Raw genomic sequence first — 25,856 nt, 5'->3', positions numbered from 1 at the left:
AACATTCATATATAATAGAAAAAACACCAGAATTCAAATAGTAGGTGACTGAATATTCATAGAAGACATGTTAATACTTTTAATATTTTTATGGAAAAATCAGAATTTTTTCAATAGACTATAGTGACATTGCTTAACTTTCCTCAGCACAGTGTTTTCTCGGTGAATGCACTATAAATGTAGAAAACTTCTTCATAATATTGTACAACCCACTAGCTACGCACAGTTTCTTTTTCCTTGATTCACTCCACACAAAATGAAAAGACATTTCCAAACAATGTCTGCTTTTAATTGCACTAAACCTTCAACAGTAATACATTAAATTAAAAAAAATTAAAGTGCTTTAATCCAAAGCTAATGTTTGATACATGTGCTGTAATATTTACAGTAACATAACATTCTACAGTGTTAAATTACAGATGAAAATCTAATAGCTAACATTAAGTAAATAAAAAATGAGTTGTATTTAGAGGCTGAAAATATCCAGGTTTTATACGGTGAGCTTTACAGTCACTTATTCTGCTTGTAAACTTTCTATTTAAGTGAACAAAGCATTTAATACACAGACATTTTATACAGCAAACGGAATGTCAAGGAAGTAGTCTACTCTTAATCTAAGAAAAACCCTACATCTGCTCTACACAAAAGCTCATAAAACCGATTCCAGCACCTTCATTTTGTTCAGAACCCCATATGTACAACTGATCACTGTCTCTGTGGAAGTCTGCTCCACCGCTCCATTCACATTCAGGCCATGGAGTTAAATGTGTACCAACAGTCAGGACTGTGACCGACTGACTGGAAAAACAGGCAGGCAGCGCCGAGCCTGCAGCGATGGGGCATTACGTCAGCGAGGTGTGAAGACCACGTCAGGAGCAGAGGTTCAAGGGGCGCTTAGATGGTGCCACGCTGACACCACTTTCTCTGGATGAGCCATCGTGTCCTTCCACTGATCCACAGCATCTGGGGCGGAGCTGTCGAATCCCAGATGAACCTGGACAAACAACGACAAGGAGATATGTGACCTACTGTATGAATAAACTCCAAAAGAATTCAGTTGAATCAGGTACAGGCAGAAGATGAAACTCACCAGTGTTCATTTAAGAAGATCGGAGATAATTGCTTTAATCATATTGTAATGATATACAATGTGCAACTATGGCTCAGTTGGTAGAGCAGGTCATCCAATGACTAAAGGTTCTGCGGTTCAAATCCTGGCTCCAACTGTCCACATGTCAAAGTGTCCTTGGGCAATACACTGAACCCTAAATTGCTTCCAGTGTGTGAATATGAGGCCTTGTAAAATGCTTTTGGCACCATGAAGGTGTGTAAAATGCACTATGTAAGTTCAGTCCATTTACCATATATAGACATATAGCTAATGGGTTAATATCATAACATAATTTTAAATTATAAAAAAAAATTAATTGCAGTAAATGTGTTTCTTTCATCTTTTGGTTTAATTTGTTTAGATTTAACCTTATAATGTGCTTCAGAGTCTGTTTTTACTACATTTAAATTTTTTTTCATCATTATAATGATTTACTGTACATGTTCTACCTTTATAGCTCTGAAATATTTGTCATATTTCAGTTGTAAAAATATCATCAACTTTCACTCAGGAAAAAAAAAATCAACCTTTAAATTGATTAAAGAAATTTAGATTTTTACTTTGGTCATGACAATTATTGTCAACAGCTGATGTTTATCATGATGATTTCATGATGGGATTGGGAAACCCAAAAAGCCTCCAGGGATGATGTGTCACAATTGTTTTGTCCATATAGTGTTGATACTGGCTTGTGCTTAACTGATAACAACTTTACTTTAAGTCATGTTCTGCAGCATTGAAATGGTTTCCAATGACAGAATGTGATTTACTCAAATAACATACTTAAAAACAAAAATCTAAATCTATCTCCCAATGTGCTGATTTGGTCAAAACTGAAGGATAAATTGTACTGTTTTCAGTTGGAAAAAATTTCTGCTTCATAAGATCCACTGGAAAATAAATCATCACATATCACAGCCATGTTTTTCTGAGCTTATGAGAATATGACTTTGTAGAGATAAGTGGCTCTCACAGGACAATGATCCTTGAAACATATGATGATCTTACAAAATAGGATTAATAGCTACAGGTTACACAATAATAGTATATAGTCAGTCCCTCCAGGATTTCGCAGGATTCTATTTTTGATTGTTGCGGCCTAAAATGCCTGATTTTGCGGCAGCTTTTCTAAAAAATTGCGGTGAAAGTTGCAATGATTTGAGGCTTCTTTTATCAAAGTCACAGGAACATGGGCATTTGCAAATTACCTAGAACAGTCTTTTTTGAGTTTTTAGCCTTAAAAAGCACCAGGAAGCCATGACTTTAAACAAAACAGGCTTTTTTTCATTCATTCGTTTGTTTTGAGCAGCCAATGAGAGCGGAGCGTCACAGAACACCAGCCAATGAGAGCGTAGCATCACAGAACATCAGCCAATGAGAGCGCAGCGTCACAGAATATCAGCCAATGAGAGCGCAGCATCACAGAATGTCAGCCAATGAGAGTGCAGTGTCACAGAACGTCCGCCAATGAGAGCGCAGCATCACGGAACGCCAGTCAATGAGAGTGCAGCGTCACGGAACATCAGCCAATGTGAGCGCAGTGTCACAGAACGTCAGCCAATGAGAGCGCAGCATCACAGAATGTCAGCCAATGAGAATGCAGTGTCACGGAACGTCAGCCAATGAGAACGCAGCGTCACAGAACGGCAGCCAATGAGAGCACAGCGTCACAGAGCACCAGCCAATCAGAGCGGACTGTTACAGAACGTCGGCCAATCAGAGCGGAGCATCACAGAACATCAGTCAATGAGAGTGGAGCATCACAGAACGCCAGCCAATCAGAGCGGACTGTTACAGAACGTCGGCCAATCAGAGCAGAGCATCACAGAACATCAGCCAATGAGAGTGAAGCATCACACAACGTCAGCCAATGAGAACGAAGCATCACGGAATGCCAGCCAATGAGAGTGCAGCGTCACAGAACGTCAGCCAATCAGAGCAGAGCGTCATGGAACATCAGCCAATGAGAGCACAGTGTCACAGAACGTCAACCAATGAAAACGTAGCGTCACAGAACATCAGCCAATGAGAGAGCAGCATCACAGAACGCCAGCCAATGAGAGCATAGGGTCACACAACCTCAGAGCCTGATCCTCAGTTTTTCTCTTTCCTGTTGTGCTGTTACACAGTTATAGCAAACATTTTTTGTAATAAATAATTTATATATACAAGTGCAATGTAGAACAACATCACTTTCATCCAAATACATGCAGTATGTTATTAATAGTATAATAGTACTATCTAACAGTAATGCGGCATTAAAATGAATCCAAAAACACTATATATAATAGTATTTTAGCATTTTCATAATGTGGTTTTAGTACTTGTTCTAGTACTGATGTTATGCATCTGAATACATACTTTTTGCTGTATTGATAGTTTGCAACAGTAGTTTGTTTTAAATAGAAGTAACTGTGTACTAATATAGTTACTTTCATTGCACCAATAAGAATGAAATGATCTTGAAAACAATAGAATGATGATGATGATACAAATACATAATTAATAATATAAAGCTTAAAGACTTGGTATAATTCATCCTGTCGTTCTCACCTGTCCGAGACACTGTTTCCTCCTGACCGAGCTGCGACTGTAGAGTTTGATGGACAGCGAGCAGGCGTGGTCTAAAGCAGCCAGCAGGAAGTAGAATGTCTCCGCCCACTGACACTGTCCACCTGAGGCCTTCATCACTCGGGTCTTCTTCTTCATCACCACCCGGTCCATCTGGTGCATCTCCACTTTGACAAAAAACGCTTCAGACAGAAAGAGAGGAAAGTACAGTTACTGATGGAAACCACATTCTCAGTGTCAAAAATTATTCCAGATCTGGTGACACTTACCCTGGGTGAGGGGTGAGGAGGATGCTGGGAGGTTTTGGGCAGCGAGGATCTGAACCTGGATGCGTCCGTTGACCGGCTGGAAGCAAGTGGCAAGATGCAGCTCAGAGTGACACACCTGAAAGAAGACATACGACAGTGTTCATGCATTATTTTTCCTCCTTTTTCCTTGTTTTTTTTTTTTTTTTTTTTTTTAATATATATTAACATTTTTATTGAAAAAGCAGATCTAGTCTACAATATCATGTAAAGATCTACAAAATTATTGCTTTTTCTATTGTTAAGCTCTTTCACAATGTCAACCAAAGAGACAAAAAAAAAACCCAAAAAACTTCATTGGGGGCAGGGTAGCCACTTGTTTCTTAAATTTCTAGATAAAAAGATACGTGTATATGTATTGTGTTAAATATTAGTGTTTTTTAAAAAAATCTGATCTGACCTTTTTATTTTTAATTAACTTTGTGATAATTTATTATTGCTTGTACTGTCTTCTTTCAGGTTTTGTTTTTAAAAGTGATTCCGATTTTCTTGATGTCTAGCCTGTTGTTTTGTGTCATCTGGTGTGCATCTTGCAAATTACATCCTCTTTTTTTCATCTTTATCACCTTTGGCGTCTTGGTTTTACATTTCCTCTCTCTGTATGAGCCCCATATGAATAAAGTTTATCATTATTATATTATAATTATTATTACAGTCCAAAAACGCTTATATTGCATATTATATTGCAACAAATTTCTATCATTTATTTCTTTGTAGCCTTCCAGACAAGCAGTTGAGGTGGATTTATGTTGTGGCAGGTCTATAAATGGTAGAAACATAACATATTTCTTATTCTTTTTGTTCAAAGTCTTAGATTTGGTTGGGTCAAGTTTATAAAGGGAAACAGCCTGGCAAAAAAAATAATCCTGTTACATGGTAATAAAAATAAGGAAAGGTGTGTTTGTGATTTTACAGTATCCACTAATTGTAGATAAACACTTTTTTTTTTTATTATTATTATCATTATTTTTCTTTGTATTTATTTGCCTGGAGCCATTTGCACATACCTTATACATGACTGCTCAATACTCTGCATGTTTTAGGTGTTGTATATTATATTTGGATTATGGTTAATGTTCAGATTATGTTTAGTGCTGTATTAATTGTCTTTTTTTTTTTTTTTTTTTACCTTAGTACTGTATATATTGTCTTTTTATCTGCTGTTTTTTATTCATTACCTGTTGTTATTATTGTATTGCATTCGGTTTTATTTTATGTGGTTTACTGCCCCTTACTGAGACCTCAGAAAGCTAATTTTGTTCTATTCTTGAGAGTTCTCATGAATTGAATGAAAGTAAAACCCCCTCTGAATCCTGTAGTTTTTCTGTATTTAACAAATCTGTCAAAGCAGTGGTCAGCAACTCACATCAAGCTCACATTTTGTGGTGCACAGTGCATTATCCACATCAAAACTGGAGCAGCTCTCAGAGTTCGAAAGCTTTCATCTCCCTTCAGAACAACCAGTGTAAGTTGTCAGATAAAGCTGTTTGGTCTCAACTGGAGTTACTTTACAGGACTGTGGGTCTACAGCGGATTTAACCTTTAATTATAATCCAAAAAGGTGTCATTCTTCTGAAAAGGTCAGAAAATGTGCTTCAACTTTCCATGTTTTGTTGCAACTATTCAACCTTTAAGACCCCTGCAGACAAGACATTACTTTAACACAAGAAAATGTTGAAATATGTCCCTTAAGCTTTTTTAACCCTGTAAAGTCTGAACCATTAAATCATTGAGAGAAAATTTCAGTTCTTTGAAACCGGAGCCTTTATTGGTCCTTCTGAACAACCCAAAAAGATGTTTTTTCAAATATCAGTTTCCATATGAGTTTCAATTTTGTATCATATTTGATACTTCGGGTTTCAATGCCCAAGTATTATTATTTTTGAGCAAATAAAAACATAATATAACACAAACATATCTAACAAGTTGGTAATTCCTTTTCAAAATTGGCAAAGTTCTGTCTCCTTCCTCGTTAATGACAGTCTTGTAGTGTCGCTGGAAAGGCCTCTGGAGAACGGATTCCTCCCCCCAGTGGATAATCCATGTATTGCATGTATCTAATTGTATACATCAGGTTTTTCAAGACAAAATATCACACTGATCATGTAGAGGGCTTCAAAACTCATGTATCAAATATGATATGTTTGGCGTTATAGGGTTGAGAAATTTGGATTTAAACAATAAATAAAATTTGTATTTTTCATGTTTAAAATCAATTTATGTGTGAATTTTGCGATTTATAAATGTTTTTTTGACCATGAAGAATTAGTTTGAAATGTGAAATTTTTAATTAATAGTTGTAGAGGATTTAACTAGAAGATTCTCATGTATTTAGACTGAACATAATGCTCCTGAAACAGCTGGTTAGCAAAAAGGGAGAAAATTACTAGCTCTAATCAAAAGTAACAAAATGATAGTGGATGAGGAAGTACTCAGATCTCTTACATGAGTAAAAAAGGCAATACTACTATGTAAAAATACTCAGGTACCGATAATTTAAAACCTTACTTATGTATTAGCATCTAAATGTTGTCCAAGTACCAATAATTCAGAATGACCTACTGATTGTAACAAATGATCCATTCATGACTTTATTTTGTTGTTGATAACAGTACATTTATTTTATTTGCTCTATGTACTATGGGGTATCTTCATATATAATACAAATAATAACTTTCAACAGATTTTTTTTCATATTGATAATATGAATATGTGTTAATATTTTCTTTCCTTTGTCTTAGAATATTTCTAATATGTGTACATTTGGTGTTGTGCTGCTACTGGAACATTAATTTCCTGAAGGCTCTGACAAAAGGATCAGTAAAGTTCTGTCTAATGTAATGTAATTTAATGTAATCTAATCTAATCTGAAGTAAGTAGCAGGTATTACTTATATGTAGAGAGGGAAAAAGTGCAATATTTGTCTCAAAAGTAGCTAAAAATGGAAGTATTAATTAAGTATAGATTTTCAAAATGTGCATTTAATGTATTTAGTTGCTTTCACTCGCTTTAACATAAACTGTCATGTTAATACTAAAGACAGTTAAGAAATAAATGGTCCAGTGATGGGAATGATCCTGTCTTCCTCATCTCTATAGAAGTGAACATGAACACAGATCAAAACTGATTCTTTTGCCACAGAGTAAAGATTGAACCCATTTTCACCACAAACCACGTGTGTTCTGAACATTTTAACAATGAAATAAAAACATTTGTCAGAAATACAGATGAGAAGAAAATTGACTTTGTTTGAGACATGTCTCTGTCTCACATCATTTTTGGGATCTGGAAACACAAATAAAATCTAAATGAAGACAAATGAAGTGGGAATAACGGTAACATGATAGTGGTGTGTTATTTTATTTAGCCCTTATTAATCTACTCTCTATGTATTTTTTTTTTGCCCCAATCCTTTAGACAGCATCCATGTAGGAGCATATAGCGCACAATCTTTGTTAAAACTGTTCAGTGAAATAAAAATAAAAGATGCTAAACCTAAACCATGCTTTGTTTTTGATTAAGATTAGAATAAAGACTTAACATGATAAAAACATGTTGCACTGATGATTGTTTCCTTTTCTGCTAGACAGAGTTAACCTGCTGATCTTCACATTGAACAAATAGAGAATAAACTAAATATTTTTCAAGGTATTACTTTAATCCTTACACAGAAAATCCAAGCTAAACCTTTTCATAACATGTTGATATAATCCATTTTACACTCGCAGTTGTTTTTCTCATTACATTTTTCTAGTCTGAGACACATTCAGCTGTTTTGACCCTTGAGAGCCTGTACTGTCTGACATTGATTTGGACAATTTGGGTCTTTTGTGTCCACCAGATGGGTAAAATCACTCACTAAATCAGACGATCTCTCTGAGAACTTAATGATAACTCCCCGTCAGATCCCGTAAGTGGGGAAACAGTTCACATTTTACTGCCACTGGCCAGACATACATCCATTTATCAACAAAACCACTCTGTGCAGCTGAAATGGTTTGAGGTTTGACCTACTTTCCGTGTCTTACATTTCCAGAATCCATACTTTTGTTTCTTCTCGTCAATAAAAGCCCGTTTCCCAATTTCCCTAAAATGGAAGCCCTTTCTTTCTTTTTCCTGTGATTATGCAACAACACAGAGGTTTGCCTCAGCGTCAGTATATCGCTGTTAACGCCAAGAGAGTGTTGCAAGACGGTGGGCTACAATGAATCATGAAGACAGTTTTATGAGGCTTTGTTCTTACTTATTGTGCACATACAACAGAGTGATAAAACATCAGCCAACAAAGGAAATGGGGGAAAATAAATAGTAAAAGTCCGCAATATTCCCACACTGCCACTTTTTCCCGTTGGCCACAACAGCTGGATATTGTTAAAAAATCAGCTTATTAAAATCTATTACATGCATTTCTTGCCAATTTCAGTTGCCCCATGCCATTTTCTGGCCAAAATTCTTAATTTGTATTTGCATCAGGACATGAATTTAGTAATAATATAGTGCTAATGAAATTAAATAAATATGTAGTAACACCCTCCAGATGTGCAGCAATGTGCCAGCAAAGGCTAGTAAACATAAGTACACAAATACGTGATTTTAAGTACTTGGAAATTGGCTTTAAAGATGTTTTATGAGGACTGAAATCCACTTGACATGTTTATTAGGTGAACTCAGGAATAGTTATAATGTGTGTTGTTGAGTCACACTAGTACTAGCTAAACTAAAGCAGTTAAAATTAAACTATTAATGGTAGAATTTAGATTAACATTCACTTTGTTTATATCCAGATGAGGTATATTTGATGTGTAAACATATGCGGTCTGTTTGTGTCTCAGTGCAACCATTGGGGGGCAGTAAAATCTGTCATTTTCAAACCTACTTTCAGAGTTTTTTAAAGTGCTGTTGGTTAATCGTTCTGATGGTGCAAATGTAAACGTGTAGGCTGTTTGTGCTGAAAAAATAGGAATAATGACTATATGACCCATCTGATTTCTCATTAGGACAGGACTGTTTAAATAATAAAAACAAGTTTTATCTGACAGTAAATCTGCATTGTATATAACACATATCCAAATGTGTTAGGGTTAGGCTTACTAGTATACTAGGATATTTTATATAATATATAATAATACTAGGATGTTTAAAGTCTCATTCAATACTTTCTATGACTTCTTACTTCAAATAAAATTGAAAACCAAATTTTGAGTAGAAATACACACCTAAAGTGAAAATATACTCTTTCCATATATGAGGCCAGTGTAAATTTAGTATCTTCTCTATCTTTATTTATATATTCAGAGACAGGCTTATCAAGCTTAAAACACCATCATGGATTTACTGAGAAATATTCAGCCATTTTTTATGATTCATGGGTGGTAATTTTCAGCAGTGGATACTTGATGTTTTAAGACTTTAACTATTAAATGTGTACTTACCCCAATAACATTCATGAGTTTTAACCCATAAAAACCCAAAGGCACATCATCAACCAGAAGCATCTACTGATATAAAATGTTTAATACCTGTTGAACCACTAACCCTATCAATACATGTAAATAATTGGTGTATAATGCTGTTTGTCGTCTTTTCATGGTCATCAGACATGACCCATTTGGAAGTTCAGAAGCTCTGTAGTGAACGTGGAAACACCGTCATCTTCTACAATATTGATTCACCAGTAAAACCCATGGAGTTGGATCAATGACAGTTAATAGAGACACTTGTTTTTTTGTTTAGTCAGTGACATTTTTGCTGAAAAAGTAACTTTTTCTTAATTTTTTTTCTGATTTGATATAATAACCTTTGAATTTATGCTGAGCTTTTATGAACATCTACATGATCAGTGAATTACAGGGTGGGGAAGCAAAATTTACAATGAACATTTAGTTGTTTTTTCTCAGCAGGCACTACGACAATTATTCTGAAACCAAACATATATTGATGTCATAATCATACCTAACACTATTATCCATACCTTTTCAGAAACTTTTGCCCATATGAGTAATCAGGAAAGCAAACGTCAAAGAGTGTGTGATTTGCTGAATGCACTCGTCACACCAAAGGAGATTTCAAAAATAGTTGGAGTGTCCATAAAGACTGTTTATAATGGAAAGAAGAGAATGACTATGAGCAAAACTATTACGAGAAAGTCTGGAAGATACTATTAAAGAAGAATGGGAGAAGTTGTCACCCGAATATTTGAGGAACACTTGCGCAAGTTTCAGGAAGCGTGTGAAGGCAGTTATTGAGAAAGAAGGAGGACACATAGAATAAAAACATTTTCTATTATGTAAATTTTCTTGTGGCAAATAAATTCTCATGACTTTCAATAAACTAATTGGTCATACACTGTCTTTCAATCCCTGCCTCAAAATATTGTACATTTTGCTTCCCCACCCTGTAAATATAGGAAAATACATGATTTATGCTGAAAAAAAATAAAGTAAAGAGGATAATATTGCAATAAATACTGATATATCACTTAAGAAAGGTTAAATAGAGAGAAAAATCCATTTGGGAACTGACACAAAAGTACCACTGGGTCTTTGTGGGTTAAACAATTTGTGTTTGCTTTACAAGTGCACAACTTTCCTAATATTTACTACTTGAGATTGCCATAGAACAATGTAATGAAAACACAAAGTAGGAAACATTAAAATGCCTTTAGAAACACCTCCCTGTTGTGCTGTGGACACTTACAGAGGATTTGGACGGTGGGTGGAGGTCCAGGCAGTGCTGTGTTTCTTGTGGACTGAGCTGTCGCAGAGAGAGGACGCACTCGGCCACTGTGCGTTTCCTGGGTGTGTATGTCTGCAGTCGCAGCACTAGTGCGCTACAACGCAACTGCTGGAGACGCAACGCAAACACAAAGGTCTCCATGAAGGTGACATCCTGGAGAGCAGAGAGAGAGAAAAAACTAAGATCAGGTCGTTTCCTTTTCACTGATTCAGGTGAAATAAATAGATCTATAAATCTGCAAGTGTCTACAATTTAATTCAGTACAGTTTTTTTTTTTTTTTAGTTTTGTTTCTGTTTTTTATTGTTGTGTCTTTCATTCTTAGTGTTTTTAACTGGTATATGTCAAATATTGTCACTTTTTCCTTCCAATAAACACACTGTTGCCCATACAATTGGAATGCATTCTTTTTTACCTTTTCTCATGAAACGAATGTGACAATGTGATTTATTCTTGATAGATAAAGTGTAACTGGGCCTCACTATGTAATCACTGTACCTTGTCGAAGGGGTTTATTGATGTGTACTGAACCTTTTAAAAAGAGGAATGTGTGTGAAAACAAAATTATTCCAACTTTGTGGGCAACAGTGTAATAAAAGGGAGAGTATATATAAATGATTAGACTGACAAAAGTCATCAAAAACAATGGTGATGCAATCAAGTACTAACTCCTGTGTGTATCATGTGACTAAAACAGACAGAAAAGAAAACATGGAATGGCTGAAAGCACTGTTTTTGGCAGTACAATGCCATAGATATTGATATAAGAACTGAAGTGATTTTGGTTATTATCAAGAAAACATGGAAAATGTCTAGATATCAGCTCTGAAATTAAACTCTTATGAGCTATTTTTGTTGATATCATTATATTTGTCCAAACAAATGTACCTTTAGTTGTACCAGGCATTAAAATGAACAAGAAATTGAAGAAAACAAGGGTGGTCTAATAATTTTTTCAACAACTGTACAAAGGTCTGAGACACAGGCTGAGCCACTAACCCTTCACTCTTGGAACTTTTTGCATTTTTTTTCATCCTTCATTTTTATTTGTTTCATCAACAGACAATACAACTTAGAAACTAGGGGTCACTGGTTGAACATAAAATATTAAAATGACACACAGTAGAAATTATGCTTTGTTTTGTTAATAGTCTAGCCATTTTCTCCAGCACTTTATGAAGATATGTTCCTTGAGCTGTAGGTAATAAGTCAATTTTTCCATAGAGTAGATTTCCTCTATTATAACCACTGATCCTCATGGGGTGCATCAGTTTTGAGCCAGTTTCTTGTAATGGCCTTTTTTGGAAGCAATTCTAAGAATGGAACCTTTTTGCATTTTAGTTTATTTCAGTCTCTATTACATTTTTTCTTGAATATTTGAGAACAGAAATCAGCATTATACAAGATACTAAATGGACATGAAAACAAAAAAAAATATTGACTGAACATGTTGAAGGTTAACACACCTGCCCTTTGTACATGACACATTAAACCAAGCAGTTCTTTGGTTTAAGTAAGTTGAAGTGTTGATGATATTTGGGATGTGCTGTCACTGCGCACATACCTGATGATATTCCTTCACTGAGGTCTTGAACTGTATGGGTTTGCCAGTGGTGATGATCCCTTTAAAGCTAATCTTCTGTTGTTCCACTCCATCTGAAGGAAGGTTGAGGTCTGAACACTGATAAGAAAAGATGGAAAAAAGTGTTGGTGGAGGTAGGTCAAAACTATTTTTAGCCTGAAGTGCTGTTAAACAAACAGGTTTGGGTAAACTGGTCCTCTAAGTGAAAAGACCATAAACACATAGAACATGGGGCTATAAAACCATTCATATATAGACAGATACTATGTCACAGTTTTCACGCATGATTGAATGTTTTAATGCTCCTCAAGTAGGTAAAGTCAACACTGATATAGATACTATTCCAGATATTTTCCTCTCACGGGTCCAGTGTGTAAGATTTATGGGGATTTAGGGGAAAAATAACTGCATAAATGGTACATAATATAAATTCAAATAATCAGGAAAAATAAGAATAATTGTTTTTTGTCATCCTAGAATGAGTTGTCTATATCTACAGGCCACCTTTTACAGAATCCAACATGTTTCTACTGTTGCTCAGAGTGGTTGATCATCTGCATATACACCACTAAATATCACAAAATAACAGCACAAAAACAGTCCCTAAGACCTGTGTTTTACCATTCTTTCCATTTGCTTGAGGATTAGTGGCCAAAACACAGAGGAAAGTGTTTATTTTGAAAAAATATTACCATTATTGATCAGATACTCCTATATGATAACAATACCAGAAGTATGAAAGATATAATGTGATACTTTTCATTAGGCCTATATTCTATACTAGGGCGTTGACCCATGGGGAATCATGGGTTCTAGATTCTCTGATACAGTTCATTCCTTTACTTTCTTTACTTTTTTAGTAAATTCCACTGGCATTTTCAGTTGAATAACCTCTCAGCTGGCATGTCTGTTTCTGCACATGAAATTTGACACCATGGCAAATTGTCCCTATTGGTCATTTGTTGCTAGGTAACCCACTTCAGGGATGATTCTATGATTCTATGCATAGCAATGTGAATGGCCATTGTATTCAAAAATTTCTAATATCTTCCAAAATATTGTCCATATCAACTTGCTGTTTTTTCTAGTCTCTTCCTTAACCAAAAATACATAAGTATGCCAAACTGGAGTAGTCAGCTCTTTTCATATTTTGTATGACACCCGAGACACACAGAGTCCACTTCCCTTTTATAATATAGGATTGCTGATTTGTGTACTTGCATCATATCACATCTTTCCAACAATGTTCAGTGTTCAAATTTTGGTAAATGTTAGATTAGATTACATTACATTAGATTACATTATATTAGATTAGATTAGATTAGATTAGATTAGATTAGATTAGATTAGATTAGATTAGATTAGATTAGATTAGACTCGATTACATTACATTACATTACATTAGAAAATCAAGGTTCCAGTCGCAGCACAACACCGAATGTATACATAAAACAAATATTACAAGACATATTTACAAGACACTTTAAAGGCCCATTTCTTTGGTTACCTTGTTTTGTGATATTATTACTAATATTTCTTATGGTTATTTCATTTAATTGAAATGACACAACGTGAATATACCTCAATAAATGCAATGGGAGTCAAACTTCAACATATTACTTCATATTTAAACACCATTTTGGGATCACCCACATCAGATTTTCAGAAATTATGGTAAAAACACCAACTCCCATCATTCAATGCTACATTAAACTAGAAGTTTTGCAAGTGTTTTGATTCAGAAACCCTCGGCAGCACAAATCACAGCCTGAAATGTTGGAAGAATGAACCCAGCGACCTTCAGTTTGGTGGGAAACAGGTAAGTCTTTTATTTTATCTATGCGCAGTCCTTTTGATCATTTCCACACACTCCTGCTCCTTGTTACTGTAAATGTAGATGTAAAGTGCATCCACACTAAAGGTGCTGCCCTTTGACGCTCTCAGAGCCGTTGTTGAGCATTAATAAGGACAGCTCTACTTCCTAAAAAAAGTAACCTTTTCTGCCTGACTGTCCGAGCCACAGTTAATAGAGCACTGAGAGAAGTGAAAGAGCCCTGTTCTGAGGACAAACAGAGGGTCCATTGAGGATGCAGCAGAAGGGAACAATGGAGCATTCTGTCCCTCCTTACAGCGTGTAACCTTACCTGGACCAGCGTGATCCACACCTGCTCCAAAGCCTCTTGGTAGCTGAGCTGAACACACACCTTCCCCAACTCACGCTCATCCCCAGACAGTGTGATGGATTCTGTAAGAAAGCACAGCAGAAAAACAAATTAAAATAAGAACAGAATGTGAATTAGTGAGGAAGACTTTATGAAGAGAAAACACTAATTTGATCATTCAGTCATATTTCATTTTTGACAATTACTTCTTCTAATGCTTGAAAGTTTACAAACATTTCAACGGTTCATTAGTGGAGTTTCAACAGTTTAGCTCGTTCACTGTGTTTGAAAAAGAAATATATAGATAATCTGTCGAATATCATTGAGTTTTTCACCATTTCAAACATGCATCATGAGAAGAAGCATCCCTATTGTTAAGACTGTATGCTGATTAACCCTTTAACACCAAACGTATCATATTTGATACATGAGTTCTGAAGCCCTCTACATGATCAATGTGATTTTTTTTTCTTGAAAAACCTGATGTATACAATTAGATACATGAAATACACGGATAATCCACCGGGGGGAGGAATTCGTTCAACGGAGAGAGGCCTTTCCAGTGACACTACAAGATTGTCATTAATGAGGAAGGAGGCAGAACATTGCCAATTCTGAAAAGGAATTATCAATTTGTTAGACATGTTTTGTATTACACTCCAGGAAAAAAGAAACGCACCATTTTCATTTTCTCGATTTTTTCATAAATATGACAGTTATTGCAAAATTGCAAAGTACATTGAGTTCAGTACTATTCTGAGTCAAAATGAAATGATTGTTTTCCTGGTTCTGGTTGATTGATTTTGATTAGCAATAAGAACTGTATTTGTGTATTCCTCACCCATGTCTGCTCATGAGTGAAACTCAGAGATGAATTGGACCTCCCCTCAATTGTGCACAACCATTTCCTATAAAAAGACACCAAAATGGAGCAAAAACACATTTGTCCACAATGCCACGACTACTGCAACCACAGAGAGATCGGGCTGAAACCTGGCCGAAATCTGTCACAGAGATGTGACAGCCGATTGGCACAGTCCAGTGCAGTGGTTGTAACACGCAGTCGACCAGATCTGGGACAGTCGTTGGAGGAGCCGGCGGTGTGGTAACGCTCAGCAAGGCGTACAACGGTAGAGTGGTGGACTTCAAACACCCTGGCTACGGCCCGTCTGCTCTGTCCAGCTTGAAGCATGCCAATGGCCCGAGCTCTCTCTGGTTGCAGTAGTCGTGGCATTGTGGACAAATGTGTTTTTGCTCCATTTTGGTGTCTTTTTACACGGAATGGTTGTGCACAGTTGAGGAGAGGTCCAACTCATCTCTGAGTTTCACTCATGAGCAGACATGGGTGAGGAATACAAAAATACAGTTCTTATTGCTCATCAAAATCAGTCAACCGGAACCAGGAAAACAATCATTTCATTTTGACTCAGAATAGTACTGAACTCATTGTAGTTTGCAATTTTGCAATAACTGTCATATTTATGAAAAAATCCAGAAAATTAAGATGGTGCGTTTCTGTTTTTCCTTGAGTGTATATTATGTTTTTTTTTTTGGTTCAAAAATAATAATATTTGAGCATTGACACCTGATGTATCAAATATGATACAAAATTGAAACTCATACATGGAATTGATATTTGAAAAAAAAAATTTTGGGGTTGTTCAGAAGGACCAATAAAGGCTCCAGTTTCAAAACTCTGGAATTTTCTGTCAATGATTTAATGGTTTAGGCTTTACAGGGTTAAATACCTATTAAATTACCTGAAATACCAAACATAAACTGTTAAAATATTATGCAAACTCTCTATATTAACAACTGAAGTGAAGTATTACGACCTTATCTGCCCCTTTTCAGTAAACTTCAGATTTTCCTAAAACTAGACAGCTACATGTAATTATATATTACGTAATGAAAGTTTTCCTCTGTATATGGGTTAATATATTCGGTATATAAGTGTTATTTTGTCATAGCTACATAAGTGCTATTGATATTTTTGCAGTGTGTGTATCTTTGTATAAATAATTTATCTCTTAGTATAACAAAGCTGCTATTCTTTATGGAATAATACAAGGCTTATGTAAGAATGCTTATCTGTGATGGTGAATAGTGGGCTGCAGTGAAAACATTTGGAAGTGATTACTGTGTCTGCTCTTTCATTATTGCACAATGCAGAGTGATCTTAATCTGGCCTAGTTGTGTCTCTGGAGGGTTGTGGGGGAGTTCGAGGCCCCCTTGGTAATGTTTTCTTTCCTCATAAATAAAGAAAATCTGGCAGATAAACTTCATCATAATAGAACGTTTGCAAAGAGAGGCTGAATGACGGTTACCGAGGCTGCTTTCTACAGAGTCCTTCATGGAGGATGTGCTGCTGGGGACACTGGATACAGAACCGAAGCGCTGCAGGTGAACACAAAGACAACATGACACAATTAGTCACTATTTCTACCTAAAAATACACCAATAACACTGAATGGCACCTTTTCTGGTTTCACCCATAAACACATAAACATCCACCATCGACTAAAACTATCTATTGATCTAAAATATTTAATACCCGTTGATCCACTAGTCTTTTTAATAAATGTAAATAATTGGTCTAAAATGTTTGTCATCTTTTCATTTTCATCAGATATGACCCATTTGGACATTTAGAGACTCCATAGTTATCGTGGAAACACTGTCATCTTCTACAGCATTGATTCAAACCCATGGAGTTTAATAAATGACAGTAGATGGAGACACTTGTTTTATGTTCAGTTAATGATATATTTTGCTGAAAAAGTCCGTTTTTCTTCAGTTTTCTCTGTTTCTGATATAATAACCTTTGAATTTACTCTGAGCTTTTTTTGGAACATCTACATGATCAGTAAACTAAAAATAGGAAAATACATGATTTTCACTGAAAAAACATAAAATAAAGAGAATAATATTACAATAAATGGTGATCAATCATTCAAGAAAGGTTAAATATAGAGAAAAAATCCCTTGGGAATTGACACAAAAGTTGCACTGGGTCTTTATGGGTTAAAAACACCCTAGTTCTTGTTTCGCTACCTTCATATTATATATTTTGGAAAGCCAAATACTCCATTTGAACATGGAAACATTATCACCTTCTACAACAATGATTCACCAGGAAAACCCATGGAGCTGAATCAATGACAGTTGATGGAGACACTTGTTTTTATGTTCAGTTATTTATATTTCTCTGAAAAAGTCACTTTTTCTCCAGTTTTCTCTGTGTCTGCCATAACAACCTATGAATTTACTCTGAGCTTTTATAAACATCTACATGATGAGTGAATTAAATATCGGAAAATACGTGATTTATACCGGAAAGATGCAAAATACAGATGATAATATTACAATAAATGGTGATCAATCACTTAAGACAGGTTAAATATAGAGAAAAATTCATTTGGGAACTGACACAAAAGTAGCACTGGGTCTTTATGGGTTAAACACCTCAAAAGCATATATTCTACTTTTTACTCCATTATATTAGTCTGACTTTCATTACGCTCTACATTACAGTTTTCATTTCCCTCTTGCCAAGTCAAAACCATGAATCTAATTGTATTGTTTGTGATAAAAGATCAAGTTTTCCTACATTGGTTGGGTTAGAAATGATCACAAAGTTGAAAGCAGACCTGGACTCATGAAAAGTTGACTCTTAGAGATACATGGATGTTACAGAACATGATGATGCTACAGAATATGAGTACTGCTATAGAACAGTTTTGACCCCTTGACTTACTTTCATCACTGCATTTAAAGTACATTACTCTAGAAACCAAAAAACAACAAAAAAAATGGGTGAACATCACAACTGTGCAACTGTGTGTATATACTGAATCTGTTTAAGTTTTGATATTTAAACTTCAATGTGTCCATGTCCATGTTTTTAAAGCTTTTTCTTAACTACACAATTCACTTTCTACTTGGGAATACTCTGCGACCCACTTTTGAGTCCTAACCCATTAGTTGAGAAAGGTTGCTGCAGATTAAACAACTAACAGTATATATAACGTTGCTCATTTAAGCTCAACGTTAAACATCTACAGCAGTAAAATGTAACATACACATTAAAGTGGCACTAAAATGAATCTAAAAACATCATTATCAAGTTTATTTGTTTACTATTAGCTCTATTACTATGGTGCTGCGCCTGAGATCCTTTTATTAATTACTACTGTTTGCTCATGCTGTTGCCAAACTAAACATTTAAGCAAAATGACCTGCAATTTAACACACACACATGTTGCTTCAGATAAGACAAACATGAATGAAAGTGAAAGATGAATAGAAATCCGTGCTGGTGAAGGGAAGAGAAGATGATAAGGGAAAAAATGACCAGCTCCAGTTGTGTTATTTTAAAGTAAGTCATGCTTATCACAGCTTTGAATGAGATAATGTTTATCTTTACTGAGACACTAGACTGGTCATGTGTAACACGTTTTACTATTCATGTAAAATAACAAGGAGAGGCTGACAGGTAACACCACATCCTCAATATAATGATGGAATACGCCTCAGCCTGCCCATTGTATTCATTATAGTGTTATTGATTGAATAGCACTTAGTCTGAGATAATCAACAGGTATTCTCTCATTCAAAAAGGCTGGAGCTGAATCACATGAAGTAAACAGACGCAAACAGGGACCACTGCAAAAATTCATGATCTAACTAAGTCTTACAATTTGCAGCCTCAACTTTAAAGTCTTATTGATCGTACACTATGTAAGAATAACTATTAAAATGTTTTAGAGTGTTTTTTAACACAGGAAATCTTAAAATCTCACTCTTACATACTGTCAAAGACACTGCAAATGCTGAAATGAATCTTAACTTTAGTGTCACTTTCAGATGGATTCCTCCAATAGTTCTCAGATGCTTCAAAAAGGAATGACGTCTATCATTCAGAAATAATGTTATATGAAGAATGAGATGTCAATTCAAGGCAAAAAACTAATACAAGACAAAATGAAAGGATTTTTCATTATGTACCCCTTAAAACCAAACCTTTCATAACATAAAAATCATAAAAATTGTTGCTTGAAACATAATGGTTTCATCAGTTTTACATATATATATATATATATATATATATATATATATATATCCTTCATCTATCCATGTAAAATCTTTATTGAGATCAAAAACCTGTTTTGCGAGAATGACCTGACCACTTTTAAAGTTTGTGATGAGTAGCCCTTCTACATACAGATACTGAATACAGAGTACACCAATCAGATCAGTCAAATGGAATGAAAAAGAGTTTAACTTCAGTTTGGCTGGTAAAGAAAAAAAAAAATGCTGGATTAAACTTTATTCAACTTATTATCTCTAAAGTTGTGGGTTGAACTTTTCAGATAACATCTGATTTGCTTTCTCTGTAACAGCAGGTTAAGGCTATCGCTTCAGAGTCCGACTATAATCTTTGTAGCAAAAACACATGTAAAACCTTAAAGCTGGCTCTTGAAATTTTATATCTCAAATATTTAATGTGCACAAAAGGTAAAGTGTATAAATGACTTGTTGTGGTTTACAGTTGGGAATGTGCCCAGCTGTATCTTGGCCACTGCTGTGACATCCGGGAGTCTTGTTGTTGTCATAAAATTGCTAAGCAACCAGCAGGCAAACATTTGTCAAGAAAGCAAATGAGTGTGTTTTCTAAAATTACACCAATTCGTTCATTTTATTCTTATGTTTTTAAGTTCCATACAAGAGTTCAAGCCTTTAAAATTATAGCTGTTATTGCGTTATGTGACATTTTGGCGGCTATACTTATTCGTCATTCAAAAGTGACCCTAAAACCTGTTTTCCACCTGTATTCAAATTACAGATATATTTTTTATTACAAATTTTCAGAAATGATTACATCTGCGTGCTCCATTTCTTGGTCCCCTGTTGCTGCATCCGAAACAAGAAGTCCAGGTTATGAAATTAGTTCCAGTATGCTGCTGAGGACAGTGGAAACTATAAAACTATATTTAGTTCAAGTTGACAGAGGGTGAGAAACGCAACGTGAATACAGATTAGATAGAGAACGGTCTCACCTGCACGTGACTCTGAGGGCTGGACAGATCAAACATGGAGCTGCTCAGACGCTGCTCACTGGGCTTCAGAGTCCAACCTGGAAACAAAAAATCAGCCCACAGTAAGACTTTAAACGGTTAGTGGAAAATATTCATGTTTTTCATTACAATATGGACAAAAAATTGCTGTAAAATGTGACAACTTCCACATAAATTCATTTATTTTTGGTTTTCCTTCTCGGCTCATAGAGTCTTGACAGAACACACAAACACAGGAGGATGTCGACAAATAAATATTATTTACTAACAAAATTGTGAAAACTGTGGAACTTGCTGCTTCCTGACTTGCGAGTTCTCGCTGACCTGTCCCTGTTTAAGTCCATATTAAAGACACACCTGTTTAGACTGGCTTTTAACCCTTAGCACTGAGACACTATTAAGTTTTAAATCTGTGGTCTTTTCTATCACGGTGTGTTATGTCTCATTGTTTTATGCATTATTATAATATTTGATTAAACTGTTCTTATTACCTCTGCCAAGGAGGTTATGTTTTTGCCGGTGTTGGTTTGTCTGTTTGTCTGTCTGTGTGCACGATAACTCAAAAAGGTATGGATGGATTTGGATGAAAATTTCAGGAAATTTGCTGATACTGGCAAAAGGAACAAATAATTAAATTTTGGTGGTGATTGGGGGGTGGGGGGGGCAGTGATCTGCTTTGGCGGAGGTCTACGCTCTCTGAGTACTTTTCTAGTTTTATAATTTAATCATGCTTTTACATGTAAAGTACTTTGGTCTTCTTTATGTTGTTGTAAAGTGCTATATAAATAAACTGTGATTAATTGATTGATTGAAAATTATGCACAAATAACATTAATCAAAGTAATAATAAGGTTAGGCCTATATCAGCATTATCACTAGTCTGGTGTGTGTATGAATGAGTGAATGTTCAATGTAAAGTTACATCACCCACATTAGTAATCCTGCCTTTAAAGAGACCACATCTGGTCTCAGAATATAAGAGACAAGATGTTGTGTTGCTTTATAATGATTTTAGGTTAGGTCTAAGAAATAGAAAATTAAAATCCTTCCTTTTTTCACTTTACAAGAACGGACGTAACACACTTGTTACAGTTAATTTATTTAGCTCCTGTGTCTATTCCAAATTCCTTCCAATGACCATCACATACAGATTCTTTAATAGCATTATAGTTCCACTGTGAAATATTCCAACATACACCATGATTTGGATTCATTTTTGAATGTATCATCCTCTGTAGTCTTTTGTACACACTGCTGCTTCAAGTACTCTACATTTCATGATGAATGGATGATGTTTCAGTTGCAGTGTTTTGATGATCTCTACCTTTCGGGCTTTGGTTCCTGTTCTTCAGTGTGTCCCGGCGAGTCGAGCCAGGAGAGATGTATTCAGCCATGTGACCCCGATGGAGGCTGGACTCGGGGCTGTAGGAGAAGTGAGTGGAACCTGACAGCTCTGCCTTCCTGTCTGCATACGTGCACCTGGCTGAACCTGCAGGTAGGTGGAGGTCAGAGGAGAAGGACAGTACGTTCATTTATAAACAGGGTGTTGTCGAGTCCAAGTTCAGGTGGTACTGTAAGGTTGTATTTTTTTTTTTTTTTATTTAACCTTTATTTCACCAGGTAAGTTAGTTGAGAACTGATTCTTATTTGCAATATTCACCTGGCCAAGAGGCAGCACACAAAGTATCCTGTGATGTAAAGAAACTTACATGCATGAAGCTTTGAGGAAGTTGATATGAATAGTTCACTACACCTTTGACTGAGCGGTAAAACATTTGGAATGACTAAAATGTGTCAGAAATTCCAATCTTATCTTTAACAAGTGCTGGAAATTAAGTACATTTGCTCAAATCATACTAGTAAATAATCAAGAATTTGAGGTACTTGTATTTTGTTTGACTATTACCATTTTATTTACCTTTAAACCACATTTCAGAGGTAAATATTGTACTTTCAAATCCACTACATTTGTCTGACAGTTTCAGTTACTTTTCAGATTGACTTTCATTGTAGATTTTTGCGATAAACTGATGAAGATGAAAACATTTCTTTAAGGCTTCAGTGCATTTTCCTCCTTCTTAAGCTAAAGAGTGTCTAAAATTAACTGAAAAGGGTTATAACATACCGGAAAACACACCCGAGCTCATGAAATCCAGAATTTTTACAATGATGCTATAAAAATATGATTATCTTAAAGAGAATGATGATGATGATGATTTAGGTTCAATTACACAACAGGAGCTCAACCTCAAGGATGTACAGCGGTAAAATGCAGCACTAAAGCAAGAACTGTATTAATCCAAAAACATCACGTTTAGCAGTAAAACTCTGACACAGAATGTTTTAGTGCACACTACAAATCACTACTTTTGAAATTTATTCATAATAACTTGAATACTTGACTTCTGTTTGTTTTCAGACATCCTTCATTTGCATTGGAGTATTTCACATTAGTACAGGGTGGGGAAGCAAAATTTACAATATTTTGAGGCAGGGATTGAAAGACAGTGTATGACCAATTAGTTTATTGAAAGTCATGAGAATTTATTTGCCACAAGAAAATTGACATAATAGAAAATGTTTTTATTCTATGTGTCCTCCTTCTTTCTCAATAACTGCCTTCACACGCTTCCTGAAACTTGCGCAAGTGTTCCTCAAATATTCGGGTGACAACTTCTCCCATTCTTCTTTAAAAGTATCTTCCAGACTTACTAGTTTTGCTCATAGTCATTCTCTTCTTTACATTATAAACAGTCTTTATGGACACTCCAACTATTTTTGAAATCTCCTTTGGTGTGACGAGTGCATTCAGCAAATCACACATTCTTTGACGTTTGCTTTCCTGATTACTCATATGGGCAAAAGTTTCTGAAAAGGTATGGATAATAGTGTTAGGTATGATTATGACATCAATATATGTTTGGTTTCAGAACAATTGTCGTAGTGCCTGCTGAGAAAAAACAACTAAATGTTCATTGTAAATTTTGCTTCCCCACCCTGTATTTAATTACAACTTAAATAAAATATGTAAGTTCTTCCATGACTGGCTGATGGATATGAAACTACAACTCAGTTACAAGCTATAAAATATTTAGACTAACAGGATAAATATGCATCCTGAATGACAAACAAATTGGCATTGTGTTGTTTTGTGTCTGCTGGTACATACTCTGCAGTCCAGACTGGAGGTTTGGGAAGCGGGAGCCTCTGGGTTGGATGTAAGACGCCTTAAAGGTCGGCAGGACAAACGGCACCTCTCTGCCGTCCGGTGGCAGCTTGGACAGGAGGTAATCTTCTGTGACACCCCTCCTGCCTTCATCTGGCTTGTTTGGTGGGATCTTCATTGTGATCACTTGAAATAATGGCAGGAGGGAATCACAGTTAGAAACATTCTGCCAAAGGAATAATGTGTTGAAATGTATAGGACATCTGCAGTTCACCTTGGGTCTCCTGCTCCTTCTCCTTCTTCCTCATGAAGTTCTTGCAGCAGTTTTTGAGGCACTCCATGACTGCGACTGGAACAATATCAGCATTAATAGTGAGTGGAAATTTGGAGTTTGCATGGTAAACAGTGGTTTTACAGGACAGCTCTGGAACATGCTGATAATAGGTTTATGTAACACCCCTGAAAAGTTTCATTCACTAACATACATAGATGTGTTACATACAGTTTTTACAAACCTTTATGAACTCCATAAAGTTTGCCACATATTTCTGATTTCCTCATCCTGAAAAATTTCATCTGGGGACCCTTTTTTTTTAACCCTTTCATGCATAGTGGTCACTACAGTGGACAGCTGTTCAAAGGTGTTCTCTTATGGATTTTGTTGTTTTAGTTCCATATCAGCCAACACATTGGATACTTATGCATCATCCCATACACTGCAATTCGTACCATTACTGTAAATTTGCTGTTCTAGATAAATCTGATCTGCAGTTACATGTTTGAGTGTAAAAAAATTGGTAATTTTTATTAGATTGTAAAAGTTTTTTTTTTTTTTTTGCATATTATCTCCATGCAGGTATGTTAAAATGTGAGAAAACATCACATTAGCAGCATTAAACATGTTTTTATCTCCTAGTTTTGATGCACTATATCAGTAAATACATGTTTCTTTGCTTCTGAAATTGAACGCATGGTGTCCAGCTGAATGGACTTTTTTGTAACTCCATGAAAATTAGGTTCATAAAATTTTTTCTATTTTTTTTTTAAGCCTTAAGAGGAATAGAAACACTCAGGAAAAAAAAAACAGCTCTTGATTAAGGTTCTCATAATTCATGCATGAAAGGGTTAAGTAATTTATTTATTTATTTATTAACTGCAGTGTAGTGTATTATAGCCTCCAGAGACCCAGTACGTAAACATTTTCGCCATTTTACATTAAATAATTGCCTTAATTGGAAACAGCATGATGCAACACTTTTTCAGATACATTTTTTTTTTAAACATATATACATGTAATGTCCTTTTTAGTGGACTTTTTTTTTTTTTTTTTTTTAAAGTAAATCTGTGAAAGTCTTGTCCACTACAGAGGACAAAAATGCATTGCTGGGTCTCAGAAGGATAGATCCAAAAATGTTGACTTTTTAATGCGTAATTGTCTAAAAATTGTTTTGGTACCAGGATTAACACTGTGATCCTCAAAATGTATAACTCCAACTCGGTTTAAGAATTGTTTACGAAAGTTCCAATAAATAAATAAATAAATAAATACTTTGCATATCCCTCAAGTACACCCCGAAACCCTTGTTTTCCCTCGAAAAGTAGGCTATATGCAATAAACGTGCAATAGTATGTAGGATCAAATTAAAAATAAATAAAGTAATAAACGTTTGGTGGATTAATTAAAAGAAGTCAATCAGAAAACACCAGAACATATGGTTTCATGGTGCGTTTTCTCCTTTTTGCGCAGCGGAAGCACAAAGGAATTTAGTCAGATGTGACCCGCACATGAAAGTGGAATTAATCTATAACTTACGAAGCTGTTAAAGATTAGAAAGGAAAGGAAAGGAAACTTACCCATCGGGTGTTTCCAGTGTCAGAAGGACTTGGTTCATCCACAGCCGCAGTTCTCTCACAGGTTGGACATCAGAGAAATGCCACTGAGCTCAGGTTTATGCTTCACTTTGATTACAGGTCTGTCTCTCTCTCTCTCTCTCTCTCCTCCTCCTCCTCCCCTCTCTTTCCCGGACTGACAGCTTGTATTTGCGCTTCCTTCCCCGAACACCGATGAGCGCACCGTTTTCTGTTTTGCGTATTTTTGCTTCTCATGTTTCTTCTGCTAAATCCTAAACCTTCATGACCCAAACACTGC

At 35.5% G+C, this 25,856-nt stretch overlaps 1 protein-coding gene across 1 annotated transcript; it reads right to left on the bottom strand.

The window, feature by feature from the left end:
- Window positions 1-267: 267 nt before the first annotated feature.
- On the bottom strand, window positions 268-25,823 carry tc2n (tandem C2 domains, nuclear). Its single transcript, XM_030126158.1, has 12 exons — window positions 25,562-25,823; window positions 23,982-24,056; window positions 23,711-23,893; window positions 21,866-22,030; window positions 20,524-20,600; window positions 16,792-16,861; window positions 14,447-14,547; window positions 12,285-12,401; window positions 10,684-10,875; window positions 3,952-4,066; window positions 3,665-3,864; window positions 268-994 (listed from the first exon to the last, which is right to left on the bottom strand). The coding sequence occupies exons 1-12, from the start codon at window positions 25,563-25,565 to the stop codon at window positions 884-886; spliced, it is 1,410 nt and encodes a 469-aa protein (XP_029982018.1). The 5' UTR covers window positions 25,566-25,823; the 3' UTR covers window positions 268-883.
- Between the last annotated feature and the right edge of the window lie 33 nt (window positions 25,824-25,856).

The sequence above is a fragment of the Sphaeramia orbicularis genome, chromosome 22 (assembly GCF_902148855.1).
Source record: "Sphaeramia orbicularis chromosome 22, fSphaOr1.1, whole genome shotgun sequence".
NCBI classification, from domain to species: domain Eukaryota; kingdom Metazoa; phylum Chordata; class Actinopteri; order Kurtiformes; family Apogonidae; genus Sphaeramia; species Sphaeramia orbicularis.
The sequence above is the reverse complement of the archived record's forward strand: the minus strand, read 5'-3'. Positions and strand labels throughout refer to the sequence as shown.

What these genes read in the sequence shown, in the direction of transcription:
- tc2n (XM_030126158.1), bottom strand. An exon ending in CAGGAACCAAAGCCCGAAAG is followed by an intron (nt 20,601 to 21,865) that starts GTAGAGATCATC and finishes TTTTGTTTCCAG; the next exon opens with GTTGGACTCTGAAGCCCAGT. An exon ending in GGAAACAGTGTCTCGGACAG is followed by an intron (nt 995 to 3,664) that starts GTGAGAACGACA and finishes TTGTTTGTCCAG; the next exon opens with GTTCATCTGGGATTCGACAG.